Here is a 27,636-nt window from a genome sequence, read left to right on the forward strand (position 1 = left end):
GCATCCTTTGCACCGTCGCACAAAGTGCACCTGCATCCTGCAAGCACTGAGCTGCACAGCCCAACTCTGCCCTCCTGGGAATCAAGATGGACGTGTACCCCTTTATTGGAGCCCCACGAGCCCCAGAGCTGCCTGGCTCAGAAAAGAGTGCTCAGAAGCGCGTTGGGAGCTGGTGCTGTTTAATGTTGTTGGGCTCAGTGGGGTGGATCGTGTCCCACAGCATCACCCTGCCTGCCCACCTTGAACTGCCGCAGGTAGAACTGAGCTGCCAGCTGCCTGCTCATTGACCGCAGTGCCAGGAAGGCAGCCACCACCTCACAGATGAGGAAGGCCAGCAGAAGGCTGTGCACGGCCAGCTCCAGCGGCAGGCGGATGGTGAGGTGGTCCGTGAGCAGGAACAGCAGGAGGGGCAGCTGGATCAGGATGGAGAGAAGGAGGAAGCCAGCAAGCTCAGGCACCTGGATGGGGAGAGGCTGGTGAGGATGTATGGGAAACCTTGGTATGTGGGGGGCACCTCTGCAGGGGCTGAACCCCCTGGAGCATCCTGAATTGGATGTCAGGGGGAAGTTCTTTACAGAGAGTGGTGAGGTGTTGGAACAGCTGCCCAGAGAGGTCATGGATGCCCCATCCCTGGAGGTGTTCAAGGCCAGGTTGGATGGGGCCCTGGCAGCCCGGTCTGCTATTAAATGAGGAATTTCATGGCCCTGCCTGTGGCAGGGGGTTGGAGATTCATATCCTTGAGGTCCCTTCCAACCCTGGCCATTCTGTGATGCCGTGTGATTTGGTGAATTGGCACTCAAGGAGGAAGGGAGGTGACGGGCTCTCAGACCCTGGGCGAAGGGGACATCCAGCATGGGGCAGGGGGCCAGCCCTTACCTTCTCCTGCAGGTTCCCAATGTAGCCCAGGTAGAGCCGGGCTCCTTCGGCCATTGTGAGGATGAGGAAGGCAGCGAGCAGGAGGAGCTGGTAGTAGCGGGGCAGCAGGTTGTACTGCAACAGGGCACAGCCTGGTCCCTGCCAGCCCCATGCTGGTCCCCAGCCCTACTCCCTCTGCCCTCCCAGTGTAGCCTTCCTTCCCTGTTGGAAAGCTAAGGGTACCTTCAGCTGTAGCATCATGCCCTCAGCCAGGCACCAGCAGGGGAAGTAGCAGACGTTGAAGTAGAGCATCACCTGGAGGGGCAGGCTGGCCAGCACCTCGTGCACTGGGCAGAGAAAAGCAGGGCTGGGGAGGACCCCCGGTACCCCCATCATCCCTCCCCTGCATCCCAGCCCAGTGCAACAGCACTGATGTCTGCTGTCAGCCATTGCTGAGGGTCAGGGGACCCACGGCTGCAGGAGTCAAACTGCCCAGGGTACCTGGATGGTAGAGGTGAGCAGTGCTGCTGTCCCATGTCTTGTTGGTGGAGAACAGGGCGCCGCTGAAGGCCGTCAGCCCCCGGCGCAGGTTGGGGGGCAGCGGTGTGTGTGCAGCCATGGCTGCCAGCAAAGCTGGGATTAGCAGGAGGGGAATTAAGGCAGCTACTGCTCAGGGTAATGCGTGGGGCCAGGCAGCCATTGGCTCTCATGTTACACAGCTGCTGGGGAAGGGCCTTTATTGCCACAGTGAGAGCTCCCAGACACTGAGCCCAAGGGTACAGAGCATTTCCAGCAGCAGGTGGTGGCCGTCCATCTGTCACCACCATCCCCTCCACGCAGCACTCTGCCCCATTGCACCCTCTCCCCACTGCATTGTATCAGCATCATTATTGCTTAAAGTTCCCTGACAAATGTGGATGTGGATGTGCCCCATCCCCTGAAACCCTTCCCGTTGCAGAAGGGACACAACAGCAAAAGTGCTCCACCATCTCCACCATCTCCACACTGGCATCGAGGTGACGTTGCCAAAAAACGAGTCCTAAAGTCCCCAGGCCCATGGAGCTTTTTGCCCCCACTGGAGCAGGTGGTCCCCATTGTGGATGTGTGGGTCCTCACACAGGTGTGGGCCCCCAATGGTTCTCCTTGTGCTCTTCAGCCTTCGCCCCATCCCAGCAGGTGCCTCAGGCAGCAGCTGCTGCCAGTGCCTGGTCTGGCTGCTGCTGCTATTGAGGCCATTTTAAAGCAGTTCTTAAGGGCCAGACCCTGGTAAGGGACATGAGAAACCAAATAAAAAGGATTTTTCTACTTGCTGAAGCCAAAGCTGAGCTGTGGAGTACATCATACAGGCTGCTGGGAAGAAGGAGGAGTGCTAGGAGGTCCCACCAAGGACTCTCTTTTGGGGAAAAACCCTATGCTACGTGGATATCCCAGGCAATGTTATAAGGTATGGAATAAATAGAGCATGCTCTGAGTGTTGGTCTGTCACTGGGTTAGGACAGTGCACTAAGGAAGGCTGATAAACCAGCAGAAAAGCCCATGAGGTCCTGCTGGTCTATTTGGCCACATGTGGACAGGACATGCTTTTCCTGAAAAGCAAAACACACTGCACAGCTGTGTGGGAGCACTTCAGAGGATGGTGCCTCTGGGTGAGCAGAAAGGTGGTGCTTTGGAAAAGGTCAGCCAGGCTCTGCTGGGGGGCACACAGAGCTGCTGTGCCGGGGCAGTGAGGAAAGAAGGAGCAGAGCAATAAGAGGTAAATGATCCCAGTGCTGCTGGATGGCATCTGACCACCCCAGCAGCAAGATATGTGATGCACAGCCACAGCTGCCCATGGATCCAAAGCAGCAGCTGGGCACTGTGCTCACATCCCTGCCTACGGCCACCACTGGTCACACTGCCTGGGAAAAACCTGGCAGTGAAAGCAGAAGGGGCCAAGAGGAGGTGTGACTGCTGACGTTGCCACCTGAGCAAAGATCTGAGAGTCTGGAAATAAAGATGAGCAGGACATGGGACACAAGGGAATCCTGCACAGGAGGTGCAGGCACCATCTGCCCAACCTGCTGGGCTTGGAAGGGAGCAGAAAGGGTCTGGGTCACAATAGGAGCACTGCTTTCATTCATAAGGGGGGGATGAATCAAACTGAAAATAACAATTTTCTGGCTTTGGGCTGAGGGTAATGCAGTGACAGATGGGGAACAAAGCTCCCAAAGGACAGAACTGGATGCTGTCCATGGGGGAATCTCACACCTGGCTCTGCTGGGTGGACAAACACAGGGATCTGAACTGGCCACCTCCACTCCTGAGCAAGAACTGGGGCCCTTCTGCCAGCCAGGAGCAGCAAGCATGGCCACAGAGCACTGACTCTGCCAGTTGAGATGAGATATGTAGCTCTGCCATCAGGAGACAGGAAGAGTAAATGACTAAGGGCAGAGAACAGCCAGAAATACTCCTCCAGCTGTTCTGCCTGCAGTAGCATGGCAGCAGCAATGTCAATCTTTCCATTACCACTAAGGAGAAGGTGCAGATGCTGGGCTCCATGGGGAGGAAAGAGGATCTAGGAAGGATCAATGTGCTTGAGAGCATGTACTGGCTACAGAGAACAACAAAAGGCACTCATGCTGTTCATAAGGTGAAGGGATGTGCTTGGGGCTCTTGTTGTGCCGCTTGGAGAGCATGGATGTGGCACCCACCAGCACCATGGCCCCCATGTCAGCAGTCTGCAGCTCCTTGCCAGCCATGCTGGTGCCAACCCTGCTCCCCCAGGGTCTGTTTCCTTGACTTTGCAGTGGGGATTCCACCCACTGACCCCACACCCAGGAGAGCTGGCGGCGGTTTGCATGCACAGAGCTGCTGGGAAGGTGACTGCTGGGTGAAAAAGGCTGGGTTTGGCCAAGTCTCAAGGGAAAATGACTCAGGTGCATTATTTGCATCGTGCTGTGGAGCTCTGCAGCCATCCCCATCTCCTCGAGGCCAGCGCAGTATCAGGAGGTTGCAGCCATGTCTGTTAGGAGCCTTTCCCCGTTAGCCAGGACATATCTCCAGTTCTATGAAGACAAAAAACCAGCAGCACTGTGAGCTTTCCAAGCTGTGCAGCACCCCTTCCTCTGCCTGCATTTTCACCCCATGCAAAACAGTTCAAGCAGGTTTGGGTTGCAATACAAGCACACGGCCATCATCAGCGTCTCCACGCAGGAGTTGGAGATGTGGCACACCTGCAATACCCCACACAGACCCAGGACCCAAAACTGAACGTACTTGCCGTGACGGACAAACAGCCTAAAAGGTGCAGATGCAGCAGGAGACAGAGAGAGAGAAAAGACATTCAGGGTTAGGCGGCCCTCTGCAGGCTCCTCCCCAGCCCAGCTCTTGGCACAGCACGTCTACTTACTCCACGTCACGCTTTCGGATGGCCCTGCCAGCAGCCAGGACCTCGGCCACCTTGGAAACAATGGGGTCGTAGTTCATGCTGGCCACAGCCACCACCTCGTCACTCCTAGGGCCGGAGAGCAGAGAGGTCAGGGCAGCCCCAGCAGGGACATCTCCATCACCCAGAAGCAACATGCTGGAGAGAGGCAGGGAGCAAAGGAAAATGGGACCTGCTCTGAGGTGTGAGCAGTGACTACGGTATGGGACAAGGACAGAAGAGCTTGGAGCTGGTTGACCCCACTGTGGTCTCACAGAAGTTTGTGTATTGGCCTGGTGATGCTCAGCACGGTGCCTAGAGCTGCCTCTGTGCCACTGCCCTGGGGTGGGACCCTGGGCACACAGGGGCACCTTGGCCCATGGAGTAACACCAGAAGAGATGGAGCTGATGTGTCCCAGTCTGGCTGACCATCACCTGCCCTTACCCCCAGTACTGGTGGTACAACGTGAGATCAAAAGGTGAATGGGAATTGAATGAAGGGGAAGAAAAGGTGTAAAAACACCAGATGAGCTTCGGGTAAAGGTCACAAAGCAAAGGAGAAGGTTTCCTCTGCTCTGAGGTTTGCAGGAGTCAGCCTGAGCATAAATCTTCAAAGTCTGACTCACAATTAGTAACAGAATAAATAATGTAAAGATCAGGGAAGGTGCATGAGTGAGATATTAAACACTGGAGACATTGCTCAGGAAGCTCAATGTGGAGGCACCCAACAAACCAGGATCAGTCCACTGCCACAGGGAAACACCACCACAGCTTCCCTGTCCAGACTGGGAGCCCAGAATCTGCTCCAGATTCACTGGAGCTTTTCCACAGCTCATTCCATGTTTTATCCATTCACACATGCATAAAATGGCAAGAGCATGCAAGGAGCCAGCAAATCTTAGGCTGGGTGCTGTTTTAAACTACACTCTGTCCTCTGCACAACTGCAAGCTGAGGTTGGACAAAAACAAGACCATCCAGTCCTACCACCCATCCATTCATTACCACCGTGCCCACTGCCTCACGTCCCTCAGAAGAACACTAATATCCAATATAGCCCCCAAGAAGAGCACCCTGGATTGGAAGTATCTGCTGGAACACAATGAATTTAGGTGCTGTGGGACCCTGCACTGACAGCTGATCCAGGAGGTTCTCTCCCCACTGTGAGATGCTGTTGTGCACCAACACAGGCAACCATTTCCATCAGCAGGACAAGGGGCAGGTGGTCCTTCTGCAAAATAACGTGCAGGCAGTAGTGAACTGGAGCACCTCACATCAGCACTGGCTTTGAAACGTTGTCTTTGAGGCCAGGAGGAGTCCCTGTTTTTCAAGAGGTCTTTTGAGGCCATAAGGGCACGCTCCCTGCAGCAGGAACGGGGAGCAATCAGAAGTCTTGGCCTATGGGCAGTAAACTGCTGGGGATGAGCACCATCTGCACATGGCCTTCCCTTCTTCTGTAGGGTTCAGCACAGTGGAAATGGGGTGCCACGAGGAAGGCAACCACAGCTGCTCACTGGGTCTCCCAAGATCTCCAGGGAGTTACAGGCTGGGATAACATCGGTCTGTTCTGGCAAAGGTGCTGTGGTGTCTCTTGAAGACAACTGTAGAGCACCTTGTCTTTGCATACAGCCCCAGGCTGACCCCTCAGCAGCTCACCCTCAGCACTGAATGGGGATAAACTGTTTTGTTCTTCAAACTCTGGAAAAGAAAAGAGTTCTACTGTGAAAGCTGATGCTCAGGGCAGGCTCCAGCAACGGGCACCACCAGCGTTTCATGCAAGAACCACACACCAGCAAAAGAGTCTAAGCCAACAGGTAGACATGGGAAACAGGAGACGGCCACCTGGGGACAGCATCCTCATCCAAAAGCGTTAGCACCAGTAGCAGGACTATCACCAAACGGCAAGGAAAGGAGGAAAGAAACGCTCCCAGTCACCTCTGGCAGAGGCAGAGATGGGGCTGTGGCTGAGAGAAGCCCGCTGGACCCCTCAGTACCTCCAGCTCTCGGCGCACGGTGCCGTCCTGCCACACCAAAGCCATCTCCTGGGGCCCCTCCTGGGTGGCAGAAGAAGGCAGCGCTCAGCGCCCGCCCCGCAGACCCAGCGTGAGGCCCTGCACCATGCGGGGGATAATTCACCTGGCTCCTGAAAGAGCTCCACAGATGTTTTATTAAAGTGCTCTGGCATTTCCTTTCTAATTAGGGTTGGGATAAATAGCTGCCTCTGTTGCGCCCTAGGATGGAAAGGAAGGGTGGGAAGAAGCTTCCAAGAAGACTGTATGCTGGAGAGAAATACTCAGCACGTTGCTTCTCTAGTGCCTGGCACTAATGCATTTGTACTTGCAATTTATTAATGCCCTGCACCCTCAGTGTCCAGATTGGAGCACAACTGGCTGGAAGAAGCTCTAGCAAAAATAATTTCCAGCCTAGCAGAACAAGCTGAGCCAAATGGACACGGAGAGGAGAAAGGAGAAACACTTACTTGGTATAAAATGCAACAAACTTCAGTTCATCCAAGTCCCCTTGAATGACAACATCATCAAATCCTTCCCCGTGGCCTGAAAGATGAAATTATTATGAGTGGGAGAAGCACTGTTCCTAAGAGAAAACTGTTCCACAGCAAACGTCTTGCTCTGCTTGTCATTTACTTAGTTTGACCATGGAATTAAAGGTTGGTTTTCACTTCTTTCCTCTGGATACAGCTCTGGCCCTAGCAAAAAGTGTTTTAACCCAGAGCTACACTAGAGGCAGCCATCCCACAGTCACTGAGAGATGGGCATTGGAAGGCAGCGGGATGAAGAATCATCCATGCTTGATCAAATACACGCATGTTCAGGGAGACTTTCCATGTCCACAAGGCCCTTCATGCCTTGCTAAACAAGAGGTGTCCCTGCACATCACCCTGAGCCAGCTGAGGGGGTTGGAATTGGCACTGCAAGGTGGTCACGACTTCTGTGTCCCAAAACAGTTCCACCAGCACAGACTCCACAACAGTCCCAGGGAATCCCTCACCTGCATATCGAATGCTTTTCCCAAACATTGCAGTCCACAAATAGGGGACTGTGCTGATCTCTGTGCCGTGGGCCAGCATATTCAGTGCTGCAATACGGCCTGGAAGACAAGAAACAGCAAAGTGAAGAAGCTCTGAGCCTAAGCAAGCATGGGGACAGGAGAAAATATATTTTTCCCAGAGTTTCCTACAACTGCTCCGTTTCCCTGCACTCAGTTGTCTCATTCTCTTCCTAAAGGGTTGGAAATTTCCTGTGGGCATGCAGAAGGTTCATTCCTGTAAGCAGGAGCAAAGTGAAGGCACTCAGATGCACCTACCATGCATATGGGCCATCTGCCAGTGGGGGACATTCACTTTCTTATTGTTCCTCAAGGCCAGTGGGAATGTGACAGCATCACCAGCTGCAAACACTCCAGGGATGTTGGTCTGCATCATCTGATGGGAGGAAGCAGAAGGACACCTGGGTGGGATTTTCACTCTACCTTGGCAGCCAGCAGGGAATTGTTCAAGGTCCCCAGGGGTGGGAGCTGTGCAGATGTGGACACCCACAGCACCAAGATGGCTGGGCTTTGCAAACCTCACACGTGGCAGTATTCATAATCTCCATAAGCACCTGGGGACAGACTTCCCCATGCTGGTGGCTCAGAGCCCAAGGCAAGTCTAGCTTGGAGGAGCTGGCTTCTCCACCATGCTCACCTTGTTGACCACGATGAAGCCTTTGGAGTCAATGTTGATGCCACTCTGCTTGAGAAATCCCGTCGCTGGCACTGCACCTGTGGGAGAAAGCAAAGGGCCTTTTTTCCTCTAGACTCCACAAATTGCTCTGTTGTGGAGCAGTCAATAAAGCAACACCCCTGGAGAATGAAATACGAATCCCACGATTGGTCCCGTTTGCAAAGCATAGAAAAGTTACACTTAGATAAGGACCTTTCTCTCCACGAGCGTTAAGGAGAAAAATACCCTCTTCTTATGGTCCTCCAGTTCCATTTCCACCACTAGCAGAGCAAACCACCACAGGCTTCATGGGCCTGGCAGTCCTCAGTGTGTTCTAGGGTAGCCAAGAAGCTTCCCAGGGTACCCTGAAGACTTCCCAGGGCCACCTAGTGTTCTCTAGAGTACCCTAGAATACTACCAGAGCTCCTCATCTTGCTCTAATGCTGCAGAGGGTTCCCAGTGTGGCCCATGTACTCCAAAGACCTCATAATGTACTCACAGCAATGGCCCCTTACCAATGCCAACGACACAAACGTCTGCGCGCAGGACCTTCCCACTCTTCAGCACCACCTCCTTCAGCTTTACAGGAGAGAGGGGGAAAGTGCAGTTATTTCAGAGTCAACAAAGTAAAACCCTATGGCAACAGCAAGCTAAGCTAGCACCTCACTTCATTTCTGACATGCTAATTGAGTATAATCCCTCGTAATAGCAACAGGATGAGTTTTGGGGTCCTCTGAGAGAGTCCTGCAGTGCTTTCTAGGGACAGGGTTAAAGCTTGAACCAGGGAGTGTTCCAGCATTGTTACCCTTGATGGCCCCTCTGCCCCTCCAGGATCTCAAAGCAATGTTAACACCCCAAACACCATGGCTGAAGCACGCTTCCTCCTGTGGGCTAAGCCCAGAAGTAGAAATTTCAGGGGCCAGGAAAGAGAATGCATAAACCCAGCCCTGAAGAAGACAGCAGACCCATGGGGTGATACGTGGGGCTGAGGCCACCTCTTGTCTCTCACCCTCTGCCACACCATACCTTGCCCTCCTGCTCCCGGAGCTCCGACACCTCAGTCTGCATGTAGAACTTCACCCTGTGGCTCTCGAACATCTGTGGGAAGAGTGGGTGCACCTCAGCCCCCCCTGCCCCATCCCACTGTGGGGTCCCATGCCTGCACTGCAGGCCTGCACTGCATCCTCACCCATGCACACCCCAGAGAGGCTCCCACCCCAGTCTTTAGAGGGCTTGCACTGTGGAGCACCTTCATGGCTCCATCAATAAATCCACTCGTAAAACAACTGCACCCACAAGTTACTGAAACCAGCAGAACCCACTCACTTCACCAAAACCAAAGCCAGGACAGGAAAGCAAAGTCACCTTCATGACAGCACGACCAACTCTCTCCCCAAAGAACTTCTTGAATGGGACCTCCTCCAGCTCCACCACAGACACCGAGTGGGCCCTCTCCGTCAGGTAGGCAGCCACCTCCATCCCTGGGGAACACAAGCACATCCCAGTGGTCCAGTGCTGTCCCCACACCCAGCCTTGGGTCACACCACTTTGACAGAACCATTGAGCATCACATGGGATTTATCATTCACATTAATTTATTCCTAGAGGCGGAAGCCATGGGAGGGCTTTAGGGGTCAAAAGAAGCAATAGGCCCTAACGAAGTCCCAGCGTGCCACAGGAACCATTTGGTAATGGACCTGGGATGAAGGAAGAAAGAAACATTCCTCATGGCTGAGAATGTTTTAGAAGTAAGGAGCTACTGGGTGAAAACAACCCCCGTGACCTCAGCATTTTGTCTTCTTTTTTTGTTGACCAATTTTGGAGCTGGTGATTGCATGGAAAGCTTCTGCAATACATTTTCTCTCTACAGGAGTTTTTGGAAACTGCTCTTTGATGATCTGCAATTGGTCTCTCAAACCCCATTCAAAAACAGGAGCTCACCAAGGAAGGAAGCTCCCACTATCACCACGTTCTTGCTGGTGGCCAACTTCACCACGCGGTTCGCGTCTTCTGGCGTCCGGATGTTGAAAACGTTTTCCACTTCCTTGCCCTTACAGCTGAGAGCTTTGGGCCTGGAAACACAAATGGAGGGCTATCTGGGCTGGGATCCTACAGACACCTTAACCTATGAGCTATCAGCAGCCCACCAGGACAAGGCAATCAGACGCAGCCAAAACGCCACATTCTGCCACATTTCTCTGCAAAATCACCCAGGCTGGAGAGATAATAGGCAAAACCTGAACTCTGGAGGACAGTGGCAAGAGCCCTCAGCCCCAGAAACAGCCCTCATGCAACTGTTTGGTGGGACAACCCTACAGGGCTAGGATAAACTCTGCATAGAGAAGTGGAGCACGATGCAGGATGGTTCCTGCTTTGTGATTCTAAGTTTAACTGCTGCCATGCAGTAAGTTTTTTCAAAGGCCCAATGGGACACTGCCATCTCTGTCCTTCAGCAGAAGCTTTGGAGCCAGATTTTAAAGGTTTTATAAGCCTGTGCAGATGTGGCTTCCATAGCAGTTTAATCCTGCCATCCCCATGCATTTACTGAGGCATATGTATTTTTAAATATCCGGCCCTTGCATACACGACTCCCATCTGGAAATGGGACTGAAGATCCTAAATAATTCAGGTACATTAAAAACACCCAGTGTACTCAGAGCTCGCACATGAGGATGTTGAAATTATTTCCAAAGGCTTATGCACCTCCATAGGTGGTGGGTACATGTGGCTGCAGTGCTGCATTGCCCAGTGTCAGCCTACCAACCGATGTGGCAGCAGCACTTGTTTGCAAGGAAGCCAGGCACAGGACTCAAAAGACCTTAAGGTCGGCCAGAAATGAAAGGTGGAAATTCCAGTGGATGTATTATTTGATCCTCAGCTTTGGTTGAACTAGAGACAACAAAGCTAGAGAGAGAGAGACATACAGACCACCCAATATGCATTTGTTGCCTTCTCTGCAAACATTTCTGCAGACGAATTTGGTTTCTGAACTGAAGTGCCACGTTTGATCCCTCATCCTCAAGCACAAGCTCCTCAGCTTCTCAGATACAACAGTTTCTCGTGATCTTTGAAATGTTTCTCTGTGGCTTACGTGTTTCCAGTCGCTATCAGCAGTTTGTTGTACTCCATCTTAAAGCCATCCTTGAACACAGCCGTCTTGTTCTTGATATCCACAGCCACAGCCTGAAATCATTTCTAAATCATGTTAAGGGATGAAATCTTAGATAACCCCTGAGATGCCACATGCTGAGCCAGAGCCTGCCCATCCATGTCTCAGGGACACGGTTATTGAGTAATACTGATGGTAGCACACTCCAGGCTGAGGATTACTTCTCTGTGAACCTCTCTGAAAAGCCAACATCTGCACTGTGAATGACAGATCCTCGAGAGAACGCTGATGCTCTGCCTGGCCTGGACAGTCTAACAAACTACCATCTGGCCTCTTCCTCTGCAGAACTCTGCAGAGAACTTCTGCTGCCTCTGTTCTACCCATAACATAGGTTTTAATTTTGAATTTTTGAGTAGTTCTCTTGTTTTAAAGGTTTGGTTCCTATCAGCAGCTCAGCCAACCCAGACCTTCTATCATTCTAGTTGACTTTTACAAATCCTTGAAGATCTCCCAGAATAAATAAAATAGCAGGAGAAAATGTTCAGTTTATCACTTTCTGGGTGCTTGCAGGCAGACTGTCCTGATCAGAAGCCATTTGGTCACCCCAAATCCCTGCAAGGATGCTCAGCAAATGGCAGGTAAGAAATGACAATCAGTGTGGAGTTCGCCCAGGGGAGAATTGCATTCGTTCTGGTTCTGAACAACCACAGACTGAGCTATGAGGCACAGAACAGCCCAGGGCATGAGGGAGATTCAGCATTTCTGTATCAGGAGTCAGCAGGTGAGACCACAGTGTGTGAGTGGGACTCTCCATACCTGCATTTCTGTCAGGACTTCGATGTCGTACGTGCGGAAGAACTCCTTGGGGCGCAGGGCAATCTGCTCTGGGTGGGAATCCATTGACTACCAAAAAAAAATAAAAGAGCACGTTTTTCTGTCAATTGCTGTGAGTTGAAAAAGCAAGCAGAGCATCGCCTGCTCCCAGCACCAGGTCACTCCCAACTCAAGCCATTCCGTGACTCCACAACTCTATGATCCGAAATCAGTCCTTATGGCATTTGTTGAAGAGATTTCCTCCACGAACCAAAGGCTCCACCACCTGCACCCTTAGCACCAGCTGCATACCAGGGATGGACGTGCAAAGTCCTTCATCTCTACGTGGTTGGGATCAGGGGGCACTCCCTTCCCATGACTTCAGGTATCTGTGTACTCAGAAGAAATCTGTATCTTCGGTCTTGAGGCAGGTGCAGGGTCACACGGGTTTTACTGCACATTCTTTAAACATTTGGTGTTTACTAAGAGAGGAACTTCTGACCCCACGGCTCGGGAGCACAGGTTGCCATGCTGGTGTGTGAGCAGGGCAGCGTGGAGCAGTGCAGAGGCACTGAGGGCTTTGCTGCTCTCCAGTGCTGGACACCAATGGTCCAAAGGGCACAGAGGGGAGCAGTCTGAGGAAGCTTAGAATGGACTGATAATTGATTCCTCTTGATTCAGCAAGAGGAAGGGCAATGATGCAGCTTCAGGAGGCAAGAAGCCTGCAGCATACAGCTTTACATGCTACTCCTCTAATGGATCTTTCCAGTGCTCTTAAAAAGCCACGTGTGTCTTTGCATTCCTTTGGAAAAGGCTTTGTTTGGGGGCTGCAAGCTGAGTTAGAAGCTCTGATTGCTGACTATCAGCTCCCTTAGGTAAGTATCCCTGACATAGAAGGGAATACACACACTGCCTGCTCTTCTTTGAATTCCAGCTTCAAGACCTTGCTGTTAAAACTGAGTTGTTGTCTGGTATCAAGCAAAGCCTTGGTCAAAAAAATGTGATCAGAAGATCAGCCTTGTCTCTACAAATTGGCATTCAAAGTGGAATGTATGTCAGAAAAAAAGTGAACTTTGCATGGAGATCAAATGATCAAGTCGCAATGACAAGCAATGCTCATAACAATGATAGCAAGGAGCATTCCTTGTCTATACCAATCACTTCTATATAACAATTACAACAAGGATAAGAAACACGTAAAGAAATAAAAATCCCAGTAGATTACACCATTTGTTTACAAGCCCCATTTCATTCCTCTGAGGATTCTGATTGAGGAACACCATAGGAGGATCCATGCAGGAATGAGCAGGCCAGGATGGCTGCTGGTAGATCCCATGCTGGAGATCCCTCGCACAGTCTGTACAACTCTCCTTTTGTGTTCCATCTTTCAGGATGAATGAAGAAGAAACATAACTGTGCAATGAGTAGAAATATCAAAGTGCAATTCTTTGAGACTCGTACTCAAGGTGGTACAAACCTTGCTGAGCTTCGGTCTGTCGTAGGGCAAGTGTCTGTCCATCGTGCACATCACAATCCTGTCTGAGAAACCCTCCTGGCGCAACGTCTCTGCACAGACTAACCCTGCTGCACCTAAGGAAGAAGGAAGACCCACACCAGCCACGTGTACGCTGTGTCTGATGGCCTGAATCCTTTGCCCCTACAAATTCAGGTAGAAAAAAACTCATCCAAACCCACATGGATTTCCACAGGCTCAGTGGGGTATATTTCTGAGCCCAGCAGTGCAGTGCAGCAGTGGGCAGCCTTCAGCAACCCAATGCAACGGACTGTGGTATTCTCTTCCCACTCAGCTACCTTTGAGATCTCCTTTCCTGCTTACCAGAACAGACCTCAGCCTTTAGAAAGAGCTGTCAGCATAGCTGGTCAAGGCTGAGAAAGTTCTTTCAGCAACATCAACCATCACTTCTTGAGCAACTTGGCTCAGGATTTGGATGACCGTTTATCTGCCATCCCATGCTCCCTGGAGATCCCAGCTGCCCTTGGCCAATGGGAGTCACACTCCAGCTCTTACCAACAAACAGTATGAGCACAAGGAATGGAAAGTGTGCTTGAGATTGCAGCTCCTCTTTGACTTTCAAGCTCCTGGACTTCTAGAACTTGCTAATTGCATGTTGGTTTAGTATCCTGCTGCAAGCTGTACGCCTTACCCACAACACATCATGTCAGCACAACTACATGGGGTACCTCCAGACTACCTTCTCTTAGGCATTTCTCTTCAGTTTGGAGTTCCACATTTGGTTATATGAGACACATTACTTAAACCAGCCTGGACATCCTGCTGTTCTGACACCCATGCTGGGAAGGGACACGCAGTGCTGCTCCAGAACGTGCCGCTCGATACCTGCACCGATGATCAGCACGTTGGTACTGCTCAGGTTGTAGTTGCTCAAGGAGATGCACTTTGCCATCATCTTCGTCCTCCTCTGTGTCTGAAGGGCCTATGCCACCAACAAGAAGAAGAACAGTCATTAGCCAGGCAGGAACTGGGGACCAACCAGGGAACACCCACATCCTTGCACCAGTGAGGACTCCAAACCCATGCTCAACCAAATGCCTTCCCATTACCCAGTGCACTGCACCCTTCCAGGTACAAAAGAAAAAGAAATATCCATTGCTGTTGGCAAATTCATGCAGAGACAAAGCACTGGGAAAAAAAAAAAGACAGGTGGACCAGTGTGTGATTCTGCAGTCAGCAGGGGAAATGGAAATGCAAAAGTTCTATCAGGAACTTCAGCCTGCAACTGAGCTCGTAATGCCTCTAATATTCAAGGAAGTTGATGGACTATGTGACCTGCATTGCCACACACTGTTCTGATGCAGCTGATGAGGTCAAACGGCTGAGAGGAGAGGACTGCTGCTTGAGACTTTGGGTTTCCCCATTCTGGATGCTCACATATCCATCTGCTCAGATACTTCCCAAAGAGCAGCATCCCCCCATAAGCACACAGAGCCAGCCTCTGGCTTTGCTTCTGGGGCAGCTCTGCCTCTCACCTGCTTGCTTGCTCGGATGTACACCTTCTCCTTCTCAATCTTCACCTGAGGGTGACAAAGAGCAGCAGTTTGCAAGACAGGGAAGAGCTGTGAGGAGGGCCCACAGGCCACCATGTGTTGGGCCCACACTTCCACACAGGCCATGCTGATAGGAACAAAGATCTCACCTGGAACCTGGGCAGGCTGTCCAAGCCAGGAAAGTCCTCGATGTCACCAGTGCCAATGTTGAAACAAGCCCCGTGCCAGGGGCAGCGGACCCTTCCTTTGGACAAAACCCCTGCACAAAGGAAGCAGAAAGCAGAACAGCGGTGGCACATCCTTGCCTGCAGTCTCCTGGGTTCTGCACTCAGGTCTATAAACCCAGCCTGAGCAAACTGTGCCTCAGGCAGAGCATCCCTTAGAACAAGCCTACTTGAGAACAGACCTGATGCAACATGGAGTCTACAAGCTGTTAGGAAATCACATGTTCAGAGCAACAGGGTTATTTGCTCCGGGCACTGCTGCCTTGGACTTCGGCTCTCCCTGCTCAAAGGAGCTGGTTTGTGGCAAAAGTGAACTGCTGGCACCTCATTGACACCACAGACATGTCTTTTTGCTGCTGAAGGAATTATATCAACCCAAAGATGGGATCAAGCACAGCATCCCAGTGGCTGACTGACCTTTAACCAGCGGGGCCCCATAGTGGGGGCATTTGTGTCCCATGGCATAGAACTCTCCAGCCTCCTTGATCAGCAGTGCCTTCCCACAGCCCAGGTCCACCTCACGCATCCTGGGGACAGGAGCACAAAGAGATGATGGTAGAATTAGTGCCATTCCCTCACCTTGTGCTGCAGCCCAGTCCCACCCTGCCTACCTCCCCCTTCCTCCAGCCCATCTGCCACCAGGTCTGGGTGGCTCACAGATGTTACCAGCCCTGCCCTAGGCAGAGCACACCTGTGCTGACCATGCACCCTGCCTGCAAAACCAAAAAAGCTACTGCAGTGCCCTCATCTACCAGATACGTGGTTAACGATGTTATTGCTGCTGGAAGCAGCATTTCAGAACATCATCTAGGTTGGAAAAAACCTTCAAGATCATCAAGTCCAGTCATCAACCTGATCTAATGAATCCCAGCACCAAACCGCGTCCCTTAGTGCCACATCCACTCTAAATACCTCCAGGGACAGGGACTCTACTGTCTCTCTGGGCAGCCCAGTCCACTGCCAGGCCATCCTCTCCATGAAGAAATTCTTTCTGACACCCAGTCAGAACCTCCCCTTGGCCATTTCCTGGCATCCCATCACTTGTCACTTCAGACAGGAGACTGACCCCCTCCTGGTTTCAACCTCCATTCAGGTACTTGTAGAGAGATGCAGAGATCTCCCACTTGCCAGCCCTGAGACACCCCATGAAATCCAGAGCAAAGTGCAGATGTGGGGGGAAGCAGAGGGGCAGGGAGTTCATTCTGCTCGCCCTGGGAGCCATCTGCCCCACCAGCTGGCAGCCCCACTTCCGAGCAGGACACTTGGCACTGGGATGTCCTTCAGTCAGCACAACTTGCATAGAGCAGTACAAGTCCTGCTGCATTCCTCAGCACTTCAGATAAAACCTGTGCTTCTCGTTAAATGACAACCATAATTCCGTAGGGAGATAAGATAAGATAAGTGAGAGAGTTTACAACTTACCCAAGGAACTGTGTGATCTGAAAGAGGCAAAAACAAGAGCTGGCATCTCAAAGGCAATACACAGGAAGCTGCAAAGTCCTCAGCATGTGCTCAGTCCCAAAGACTCAGAGGGTGACCAGTGCCACATGGCTGTGCTGACCCCACAGTGGGCACTCTGTTCTTTTGCCCTTGAAATCAGCATCCCAGTATCCCTCTGAGTTCCAGAGGAAGAAGGGCCTCCTCTGGCCTCACCCATTGCTTATGAGCCATGGCACCTTCTCACACACTCCTACTCTGAGCTAGACACTATTAGAAAAAAAGCCATTCTCAGTTTAAAATGTCTGCAATGCTTGGTTTCAGGAGTTAAATGTACTCACAGCTGAAGTGCAAGCTCGGATTCCTGACTGATCGAGCTCCCAGCCCTTGCTTTAGCAGCCACCTGTTTGACTGCAGAGCTTTCTGCTACAGCCAGGTAAGTAAGGAACTAGATGATCTTAGAGACCTTTCCCAACCTTTATGATTCTTGCACGCTCCTCAGCAACTTTCTGCTCTGTTGTACTGCACATTTCCAGGCAATGTATTTATCTAAGCCCTAGTTTTCCAACCTCCTTCTTGCACCAAAGCAGAGCACACTCTTTTAGGAATGCCCCATATACACGGCCAGCAGAAGTTGGCTCCATGAGCACCCAGCATCTCCTTGCTGCAATAACCCCAGCAACCATCAGGCTACATCTGCACTGTGTAGAGCTCAGAATGGCGCACTGACCCCCAGGATCACATCACTGGGGTAAAGAGCAGTTGATGTCACTCACCTGTGATGGCATTCATTAAGTTAAATTATCACCTCAAGAAACTGAGGAGCCGGGTAGAAGGCTTGGTTTTGGCTCTAAGTTCTCTTTTGAGTTTTGGATTAAAATTACCTATGAAGATTTTAGGCACTTACTGTCCATTCTCCAGGTCCTTCACATGGCACACAGACGCTTCCACTACATCCTTTGGGTTGTGGTAGGGGTTGCTGGCAATGGGATGCTCCTCGAGATGGTAATGCCGGGCAGTCCCATTGACCTTGTAAACCAATGGGCTGGCTTTCCCGTTGGGTGACATCTCCTCCTTGCTCCTCTCCTTCTCAGGTATCACAACCTCGATTTTCACTTCAACTGCAGGAGCAAACAGAAATCTTCATTAAAACAAAGCCTGAAGTTTTGCTGCCATTCCGCCTCTCCCTCCTCCCTTGGATATCAAAAGGGGCTGGCAGATGTCAACAGAATTGACATTTTTTGTTGTCTTGCATGGGAAGATAAAACATCTGATATCAAACCTGGCTTGATTACCCAATTCCATTATTCCACTGCTCTTTCTCAGCTGTGCACCTTTGCATGCATAAAGTAAATACTCTTGCAAGTAGGCATTAGTCACTGGTGCAAAGCAATGCCTCTGTCACTCTTCCTGTCCTGTTTAATGGAAAATAGCTTCAGGCAGTTAAGGCCTCTAGGGCTCAAAGAAACTTCAAAAAAATCCTTTGTTTGTTGGTAGATAACATTAACTGAAGGAGAAAGCAGACACTGCATGGTGTATAAAACTGCTTCATTAGATGGCATTAATAAGGAGCCAGTATTAAAAATGCTCAACACTATTTCTGCATGAGGTTTTCAGCATGGAGTGAACCTTCAGCAAAAGCAAGAATTGTCTGGTTTATTTAAGTTTAAGCTATTGAACAGGTTTGACAAGACAAGCCCTCTTAGCCATAAATGTTAGTGTAAAGTCAAGTGATGGCTTCCTAGAGGAGACCAGAAAGCTGCTCTCCATAATGAGAATCCCTCATACCCGTGCAGGGGTGTGGAGAGGTCCAGGAGAGCTGTGCAAGACCTGAAGAATGTTAAAGGTCCTCAGGAGATAAGAAACACAAATTGCAAAGATTCTCCTGGGAACACTGGATGCAAGGGCCAGGGTGAGCTAATGAGAGGAGATGGGAGACATCTGTGGTGGAACTGGGGGCCAGGAGAGACTGGGCCTTGGTGGGAACTGGGATAGGAAGTCCAGAGAGCCAGATCTCATCTCAGACCCCTCAGAGTCCATCTCAGACCTCCTACACCCTATTTAGACCTCCCAGACCTCAACCCAGGCCACTCATATCCCACCACAGGTCTCCTGGACCCCATCTCAGACCTCCCAGATCACATCCAAGCTGGTGCAAGAAGTGCTGAATGAAGAAGCTACTGCACCATGAGAAAGGACAACCTCAGGGCAATGAGACTGCTCCTGGGAGTAGCAGCACGGGGCTTCTGTGTGAAGCTAATCAGCTTACCTAAATGCAAATGTCCACAGCCATTAATGGCCATTCATGGTACCAGCCATTTGGCCTTTCCTTGGACACAACTCATTAGAGCCCCTGAGCATCACCGAGGTGCCACCAAACCCCATGGAGCAGGGAGATGGTCACAGCATGTGCCTGAGAAACCAGGCTCTGACATCTCAAACCAATCATGGCAGGTGACAGCTGTGAGTTTAAAAAATGCATTTCATGTCCACATTTGTCAAGCAGGCATAAAGCACCTCTTTATCTCCTAGGCTCCTCATGAGACTAAAGCCATTAATATTTATAATATACACCAGGGGACTTTTATAGTGAGCTGGGCATAATTGCCAGACGCAAAGAAGGTATGTGGGAGAGTATTTCATTTTCCCTATCTTGTAAATGTCACAAACAGGAAGAGCTGTACAGAAGACAAAAATTAAAACCCACAACCCAAAGAGGTCGAGGGAAGACAATCAATGAGTAGATTCAGAGAGATGAAGGAAAATTGGCATTTTGCTCAGCAGAGGAGATAGCAGAGTTGAGAGAAGTGATGGAGATCAGTGAGGTCAGGACATGCTCCAGCCTCTCTGCTGGGGTCAGAGCCAAGAGCTGCTCCTTGCCCAATTCAGGACAAATCTGCTTTTCTCCTCCCACAGCAGTGGGTTGTTCCAAGCAGTGTTCTGTGTGCTGTGTTCCCATACTGAGCCAAAGGAAAGACATAGGAAGTGAAACTCCACTGAATTACTGACTCGTATTGTGGGACGTGGTGGGATGTGGTGGACAAGATGGATGCCATGGAATATGTTGGGATGTGGTGGATGCAGTGTGATGTGAAGGGCTTTGGTAGGATGCGGTGGAACATGGGGGGATGTAGTGGGATGTTGTGGACATGGTGGGACACAGTGGGATGTGGGGGGATGTGGTGGGATATGGTAAAACATGGTGAGATGAGGTGGGATATGGTGGGATGTGGTGAGACACGGTGAGATGTGGTGGGACATGGTGGGCATATGGCTGCTGCCCTCTCATTTACTGGCCTGCAACTCAAAATTGTTCTCATTAAAAATGGTAGAGTTAATCACAAAATCAGGAGATAAATGTGCCTGGTTCCACCCTGCCTCTGCAGGCATTACCACCTCCCAGCAGCCAGGACAAGGGCAGTAAGGCACAGGAACAGCCTCAACATGCAGCTCCCATACCCTCACAAGCACCAAAATAGTTATGCAGAGGCTGAGAACCAGGCTTCAGAATGGTGTCTGGGGTCACACGACTGCAGCACTGGAGATAAGAGATTACGTCACTGCTTGAACACAAGCTCTGAATTAAACACTGATATTTATATCGGTTGTTTGCTGCTGCGGGTCTCCTGCTCTGGTTTTCTGCCCATCAAAAGGTCTTTCTGGCATGGAGAAATGTGAGCCCAGCATGAAAACCAAACGTCACACAAAGCTTGTGAAACGTTTGCCAGCACCATCAGCATCTGCAAACGCCTATCTGTTTATCTCGGTGCACTTGGAGGTTTTATAAGCACTGGGGTGAAGCATTGCAGTGTGTGCTAACGAGGGGAACCGCTGTCAAAACCTTCCTGCTAATCAGAAACAGAGCTGCAGAAGGAGTGTTCCATTACAGGGTGGCATTCTCAGCCACTTGCCCTGCTATGCAAATACAGCTCGACACAAAAATATGCAGCTCAGGAAATGCGCCCGCAGAGCACTTTTATTCCTGCATCAGCCCAAGATTAAACACAGTTTTGCTGATGGTACACAAAATAAAGCGGAGCTGCCAGCAGACTTTGTTGCAAGTTTATTCAGTGGAGGCATTTATTCCTGAATGTGCTCTACCTTTTTAACAAGGCCGCAGAGTGGTTCTTCAGTAGAGGAAAACTTCCAGTGAGTGGGAGGATAGAAATGTGACCACAGTGTGCAATGCCATGTTCCTCGGGCACTGCGGTGTCCACTGAAATAACCTCTACACACAGCAGAAACCACAGATTTTCTCTTTGTATTTCAAAGAACCTGCGTGCCCATGCCTTGCAAAGCCAGGACTGCTGGTTGGGGATGCTCGGTGGCTCACAGACATGTCCCATATCGCACCAACACCTCAGATCCTTCAGGCTGCCCAACACTAGGAGCCCACCTGGCCCCAGGATGCGCTACAGGAGTTTGTGTGGAGAGATGGGAGATGTCCCAGCAGCCTCTGGACACATTGCAGTGAATCAGGGCCGGGCACATGCCAGAACCTCCACCAGAACCTCCAGTGCCCCACACGGCCCCACAGCCCTGCAGGACTCTGGCTGAAGGCACAGCACAGGAATTCAGGGGATTAGCAATCAGTAATCCTCCCTGCAGGAGCGGAGAATTAACATTCCCCAGCGGTGCCCGTGGAGCTGCCGCTGACCTACATCCCCTCATCCCTCCATCTCACCTGGCTTGGGCTTGGAGAAGCATCCTCCCATGGCGAGCAGAGCAGCACGGCGCCGGGCACGCAGCAGGGACGGTGTGCAGAGCAGCGAGGGGACGGGCAGCGCCTCGCATGGCAGCCACCTGCTGGCACCAGGCTTCAGGCGTCCTTCGGCACCTGCGTGGGGCACAAAAATCCTTCTGAAGTTTTAAATCACCAGAGTCGCTTGGTTCATCTCCAGGCTTTAATAACTTTCTGAAGCCCTGCCTTTGGGAAGGCTAGAATTAACCGTTTCATAGAATCACAGCACGGGTGGGTTGGAGGGGCCCTTACAACCCCCCCCCCCCCCCACCAGCCCAGGCTGCCCAGAGCCCATCCATGGCCTGGAGCAGCACTGGGGATGGGGCACACGTGAGGTTCATACAGGCTCACCTCTCAACCCTGTGCAGGTCCCCGTGGATGAGCCAGGAGTGTGTTATGAAAGCTACAGCCAGTCCCCAAAGAGCCATTGCATTTGTGCAGAGCTCCCAGTCAAGCTCATTTGCAGAAGGAATGGAACAAGGAAAAGCCAAGTCACTGAGTGGCAAGGGTGAGAGCATCCAAGGAGAGCAGCTTGCCAATACTTATGCTACAGCAAATGCAAAAAAGAAACAAACACTCAAGGAAGGAGGCACAGAGATGCAGAAGATTTGGGAAAAATACAGCAGCAAAGTCACATGCAGTATCTGCTTTGCTGCTATGTGGACCTTTGCCAAAACTCACAGGAAGAAATGGAAAATGGTTTTATAGGAGAGAAAGAGAGTCTCGGCAGTTGAGACTGTTGTATATCAGTGATATAGGACAATAATTTACTGTAAAGCAATAGAAGATTCCCAACCCTGCAGAGATGCCAAATCACAGTTGAAAGCAGGATGCTTTTCCAGCCGGTCTGGCTGGTTTCTGAGGGGTTTGGCGGGTGCCTGCCCATGAGTATTGGCCATTTGAATGAAGTGAATGCTTTGTTTGGGCCTTCAAGGCAGCAATCTGAAGCAATCCCCTGCGCAGTTCCCCTACTGATGGTCCCCGCAGGCTCTCTGGAGGGAGAGGCTGTGCCTGGGCTGACCCTTGGCAGAGGCTGGGAGGTTGATAGATGCCTGACGTCCCCATGGCTGGGATCCTACAGCTGTTCACAGCAAGCATCGTGAGCATCGTTTCAGCCCCACAAGCAACAGGCTGAACCTCCCATCTGGGAGCCCCACAGCCAAGTGCCACTGGAGAGCCACAGGATCCTGGTTAAAAGGTCTCTGGATGTCAGGTCATCTCATGATCTCCCCACCTGTGAGCAATGTGAGATAACCCTACTCTAAGCTTTGAATAACAGACCTTGGTGAGGTGAGAAGTCCCACAAACACATGGAGGTCCCTATGGCTACCAGATCTCCCAGATGCCTATCAGTAGAAAAGGCTGAGGTCCAATGGATGACAAAGAACATGGATATCCACCCATGGCAGCCGGAAACTGCCCCACGCTCCCCATCCACACCTCTTCCACCAGACGTAGAGCTCCTAAGAAATGGAAGGTGGAGACGTTCAGAGTGATATCAGCACCACAGCACTCTCGCAGTCAGATGCAGGGCCTGGCAAGGATTTTCTTTTTCTCTCAGCTCTGTCACTTCTGAAGTACTTTGCCCCTCTCCACAGCTCTGAGCACAGCCCCTCGCCTGGCTGAGCCATTTCGGGTCAGTGATTCCCTGCTTTGCAGGACCAGCAATCCAGCTGTGCCCTTGATCTCTCAAGCACTATTCCCTGTGGCAGTTTTGTTTATCTAGCTCTCAATCATTTGTAGCACAGATATTCACAGGGAATGTCCTAGAGCTTCAAGCTCAACAGGAGATGCTATTTTTTAACTGCCTCTGCATAAAATAAGATTGTCTTTTCATTGCATTTCTGTCCCACTGTTTGCAAACAAACCCCTGTTTCTGACTCAAGAACTTCTCCCTTCAGAAGTATTACAAGTTACTGCAGATAGTTTTGGGGCTCACAGTATTTAAAGATCTCAGCATGTTCTTCTCAGGACTTGCTTTGTGGATGCCTCTGAAGAGTGCATGGTCTGAAGAGAAGGCTCCATGCCTGGGAGAAGAACATCAATCTTCATCAGTCTTCCACAACAGAACTGTTGGAAGGTCCATGATGTCTATCAGTATTGTCCTTCTTCCAACATATCCATACAAGAAGGCCTTCCAGAAGTCACCCTCAGCTAAGGACTGCTCTGGCAACCCAGGCAGTCATGATAGTGCTGGAAGTGTTTCACTCCAGCTCTCACACAGACTCTCCAGCAAAGCCTAGATCCACATTTGCCTCTCCAAGATGATGGAGCAGATCTTCCTGGAAAACGATGCTGAGGCCCACGGAAAACAGAGAGGTGATTGGTTACAGCCAACACATCTACACTGAGGGCTCAAGAAGTGGGACCATGGGCAAAGTCCTGCACCTGGGCTGGGGCAATCCCAAACACACATACAGGTGGAGAAGAACTCGGTGGTTTGGCTGATGAAAAGCTGAATGTGAGCCAGCAATGTGCTCTTGCAGCTCAGAAAGCCAACTGCATCCTGTGCTGTGGCAAAAGAAGCATGGCAAAAGAAGCATGGCCAGCAGGATGATGGAGGTGATTGTCCTCCTCTGGTCTGCCCTTGTGAGACCCAACCTAGAGAACTGCATTCAGCTCAGGGCCCCCAGCACAAGAAAAACTGGACAAGAAGGACCTGCTGGAGTGAGTCCAGAGATGAGGTTTGCCGTCCCATCTCTGCAGCTGGGAATCCAGGGTGAATCTGTCCCCAGTCCCAAAACTGTCTGCTCTAAAGTGCAAACAGGACCATGTGCCCATGCTAGAGAGAGAGATTTGGGTTTGCAAGCTGTGCCCTGAGCAAGAGCAAGAGCTCAGGGCACCTGATGACACCATCCACACTTGCAGGAAAGAGCTGGCTCTGGCTCTGGTCCCTGCTGTGGAAAAAAACAATCCTTGATCCCAAAGCTCTCTATATCTACTGCAGAGTTCCCTCCTTGCCAGCTCTCTGTATGTGCACAATATTGTCTTTCACACAGAGAACAGTGGGAACTGCTGAGCAGCTCCAGCAGGAGACCTGTTATGGGCACACCCTGCAAACAGAGCGGAGCACAAACCCCTCCATGGTGGTGACCTCCACTGCATCCCATCCCATCCCATCCCTTCCCATCCCATCCCATCCCATCCCATCCCATCCCATCCCATCCCATCCCATCCCACTGGCCATGTCCTAGGGCACAGAGCACCTGCAGCATTTCTGCTGCAAATAGGGAATGGAGGGACAATGGAGGAGGCAGGAGCACATCCCTCTCATGTCACCGTCTGAGAGCAGAGCCAGGTGCTGGGCTGCCCAATGAACCCTGAGGCTCAGTGCCAAAAGCCCCCTGACCCTTCACCACCCCCACCCCTGCTGGCAGCCCCCTACTCACTGAGTCCTGGACACCACTGGGCTCCAACCCAGCCAGATTCACAGATCCAGTACATGACAGCAGAAGGACCATCCCCACACAGCACCCCCCTGACAGTTCCAATCCTTCTATTTCCATCCTAAATGTGTCCACTTCTCCCTTCCATTGTACCGCACCGCCCTCCATCCCCAGCAGACCTTTGCTCTCCATGATCCGTACCCAGGCACCATTTTCCACAAGTGAGTTCTGGTGTCCTTGCACAGGGGCTCTCCGTTTCTCTTCTTTTTCAGAGGATCCACTCTCCTGCGAGCCAGAGCCACACAGTGCTCACCCCACTCTGACAGACCTCCCCCCCCCCAGCCTGGTGTAGCAATGCTAACACTCCTCTGAGCTGAAAAGTCTCAGGGCTGTCTCTTGGCTCCATCTCCAGAATAACACAGGCTGTGCTGCCAAGGAAAGCAGAACTCTCCTCTGGATGCATGACTCCAACACAGCCCAGGTGTGGACAGAGCCTCAGGGGTCCCAAGGCACTCCCAGCACCCCACACTGTGCACTGATGTATTGTCAGCCCAAGTCCTGACCCGGGGACAGCGCGGGGGTTGGAAAGAGCCACCAGGAGGACAACAGAGTCCTGCAGAGCAGAGCTAGGACAGCATTTTTAGGGAGGGTTAAACCTGGGCTTCTAGCACAACTGGAGGGTGAAAACAGACAGATCTCCATCCTGGATGTCAGGAAGCACTCCTTTCAGAAACTGTGCTACCTAGGATGCACGTGCTCACATAGACCAGCCCTACAGCACAGCTGAGGAGGGAAATGCCCGAGTTTGTGCCACTGGTCCCATCCCATCTCCAGGATGCTGCACCTGACACCATCACACCGCCACACACAGCCTGGTGCACAAGCTGGGAGGGATCCCTGTCCCACTGCACATCACCAGTTGCAAAGCTGCCACAAATGGGCCCCACTGGCTCCTGGAGAAGTGCAGCAGCCATATCAGACTGCAATTAGCCACAACTGTGCTGCTTCAGCAGTTTAGAGGCTCCAGGTTAAAGGCTCATTCAGCAGCACTCTCGTCGCCACCGCTCCAACGTGTGCTCTGCAAGCTGGATGGAAAATGTTCTGACATTAATAATTAAACGAGAGATTTGGTCCAGATCTCAAAGGTACTCCCATAAATGGCAAAACGCTGAAAAGCCACCCAGGTGCGGGCTGCTGGATGCACAACTCCAGGTATTTCACAATGAAAAGAGGTTCCAGTGCTGTCTTAGAGGGAAGTCCTCCTCGCCACCATCACCATTTCACCACTGCACAAGGGACAAGCGTGATCCCTGCTGAAGCAGTGCAGGAGTTCATCACGGGAGCTTTTTCCATGCCTAACAGCCAAGCACAACACCTCCTCGTTTCTGCTTCCACACATCGCTCTGGGAATGTGACGTTCACTTTCAGAGGGACCGCACGGCTCCCCGCTCTCCCCATTCGCTCACCCAGCAGCACATCACACCCGCGTGCACAGACCGCACCGCTCGCCCCTCGCCGGCCCCACCGCGGCTGAGCGCCCGGCTGGGGTTCCGCTCCCCGAATAGAGACGAACAAACTTGCAGGGCACGCTGAGCGTTCTGCCGTTGGAACGCGGAGAAACGCAGCTTTCCTCCCGCAGCACCGCGGCCCGCTTGCTCGGTGCTACCAAACCCCGCGCGCTCACTGCGGTTCCGAACCACCCGCAAAGCCGGTACCGGGACCTGGAGACAGCGCGGTACCGGCAGCCCGCCGTTGTCCCCGCGGGATGCTCCTCCCGGAGCCGCAGCCCCGCACTTACCTGGGCAGCTCCCGGCTCGGCACCGCGGCACCGCAGCATCGCGGCGGCAGGAGGGAGCGCGGCCGCCCCCGGGCGGGTCGGGGCGGGTCGGGGCGGGCCGGGGCTCCGCTACCTGCGGGCACCGAGCGGAGCGGAGCGGCACGGAGCGGCTCGGCCGGGCACCATGGCACGGAGCGGGCAGTGCGCATGCACCGGCGGCGGAGCTGCGGGAGGGTGCGGGTGTCCGTCCGTCCTCAGGAACGGGTGACGGCGACGGGGAACGGCGCGGAGCTGCGTCAGGGGAGGGTCGATCGGGGAGTAGGGAAAGGTTCTGCTCCACAGGGCGGCGGGCACGGAATTGCGCCCATGGGCTGCAGGCGCAGGGAGCGTTTGGGCACAGCTCGCGGATATCGGGTTTGGGTGGTCCTGATAGGGAGCCAGGAGCTGGACTCCGACAGACTCTTTAGCGGGGTTTGTTGTGACAGGACAAGGGGAAATGGTTTCAAACGAAGAAGGCTGCATATAAAGAAAAAAGGGTTTTTTTTACAATCAGAGAATCATGGAATGGTTCGGGTTGGAAGGGACCTTTGAGATCATCCAGTTCCAGCCCCGTGCTGTAGGCAGGGACGCCTCCCAGGGACCAGGTTGCTCACAGCCCCATCCAGCCTTGAGTGCTTCCAGGGAGGGGGGGCATCCACAGCTTCTCTGAGCAACCTATTCCAATGTCTCATCACCTTCACAGTAAAGAATTTCTTCCTCATATCTAGTCCAAATCGTCCCACTCTCACTATAGAATCATCTCTCTTTGTCCTGTCACTTTAAAAAAAGTCCCTCCTCAGCTTTCCTATAGGCCCCTTTTGGGTATTGGGTCAATAAAGGTAGTGAAACACTGGCACAGATTGCCCAGAGATGTGGTAGATGCCCCATCCCTGGAGACATTCGAAGTCAGGCTGGACAGGGCTCTGAGGAGCTGTGGATGTCCCTGTTCACCACAGGGGAGATGGGTCAGATGGCCTTTAAAGGTCCCTTCCAAGTCAAACCATTCTACAATCCCTGTGGGTCTCTTTCAGCTTGGATTCTCTGGTTCTAAGATTCTATAGCTCCATGGTTCCATGGCACCATGCTTCTGTGGTTCCATGCTTCTG

General features: G+C 51.9%; 2 protein-coding genes across 4 annotated transcripts; both read right to left on the reverse strand.

The window, feature by feature from the left end:
* Positions 1 to 194: 194 nt before the first annotated feature.
* On the reverse strand, positions 195 to 1,474 carry LOC125701883 (transmembrane protein 17B-like). The gene is made up of 4 exons (XM_048964438.1): positions 1,357 to 1,474; positions 1,099 to 1,202; positions 877 to 990; positions 195 to 458 (listed from the first exon to the last, which is right to left on the reverse strand). Exons 1-4 carry the CDS (start codon positions 1,472 to 1,474, stop codon positions 195 to 197), a joined length of 600 nt encoding a protein of 199 aa, XP_048820395.1.
* A 108-nt stretch (positions 1,475 to 1,582) lies between these two features.
* Positions 1,583 to 26,621, reverse strand: AIFM3 (apoptosis inducing factor mitochondria associated 3). Of its 3 annotated transcripts, none has more exons than XM_048964605.1 (21): positions 26,513 to 26,621; positions 21,272 to 21,424; positions 17,495 to 17,708; positions 15,568 to 15,677; positions 15,076 to 15,185; positions 14,909 to 14,953; positions 14,259 to 14,355; positions 13,377 to 13,489; positions 11,903 to 11,989; positions 11,069 to 11,160; positions 9,919 to 10,049; positions 9,343 to 9,458; positions 9,004 to 9,075; positions 8,493 to 8,556; positions 7,960 to 8,036; positions 7,581 to 7,698; positions 7,266 to 7,364; positions 6,736 to 6,811; positions 4,244 to 4,348; positions 4,111 to 4,131; positions 1,583 to 3,899 (listed from the first exon to the last, which is right to left on the reverse strand). In XM_048964605.1, exons 2-21 carry the CDS (start codon positions 21,300 to 21,302, stop codon positions 3,860 to 3,862), a joined length of 1,818 nt encoding a protein of 605 aa, XP_048820562.1. In that variant the 5' UTR covers positions 21,303 to 21,424; positions 26,513 to 26,621; the 3' UTR covers positions 1,583 to 3,859. The 3 variants fall into 3 exon arrangements, with proteins under 3 accessions (XP_048820562.1, XP_048820563.1, XP_048820564.1); XM_048964606.1 differs by lacking the exon at positions 26,513 to 26,621 and adding an exon at positions 24,916 to 26,487; XM_048964607.1 differs by lacking the exon at positions 4,111 to 4,131.
* Between the last annotated feature and the right edge of the window lie 1,015 nt (positions 26,622 to 27,636).

Source organism: Lagopus muta, chromosome 17 (assembly GCF_023343835.1).
Source record: "Lagopus muta isolate bLagMut1 chromosome 17, bLagMut1 primary, whole genome shotgun sequence".
In the NCBI taxonomy this organism is placed as follows: domain Eukaryota; kingdom Metazoa; phylum Chordata; class Aves; order Galliformes; family Phasianidae; genus Lagopus; species Lagopus muta.

What these genes read in the sequence shown, in the direction of transcription:
- LOC125701883 (XM_048964438.1), bottom strand. Translation starts at nt 1,474, where the DNA reads ATGGCTGCACACACACCGCTGCCCCCCAACCTGCGCCGGGGGCTGACG. An exon ending in TGCTCACCTCTACCATCCAG is followed by an intron (nt 1,203 to 1,356) that starts GTACCCTGGGCA and finishes TTCTCTGCCCAG; the next exon opens with TGCACGAGGTGCTGGCCAGC. An exon ending in TTGGGAACCTGCAGGAGAAG is followed by an intron (nt 459 to 876) that starts GTAAGGGCTGGC and finishes CTCCCCATCCAG; the next exon opens with GTGCCTGAGCTTGCTGGCTT.
- AIFM3 (XM_048964605.1), bottom strand. Translation starts at nt 21,302, where the DNA reads ATGGGAGGATGCTTCTCCAAGCCCAAGCCAG. An exon ending in AAGTCCTGACAGAAATGCAG is followed by an intron (nt 11,161 to 11,902) that starts GTATGGAGAGTC and finishes AAATGATTTCAG; the next exon opens with GCTGTGGCTGTGGATATCAA. An exon ending in CTGTTTGTCCGTCACGGCAA is followed by an intron (nt 3,900 to 4,110) that starts GTACGTTCAGTT and finishes TTGTCTTCATAG; the next exon opens with AACTGGAGATATGTCCTGGC.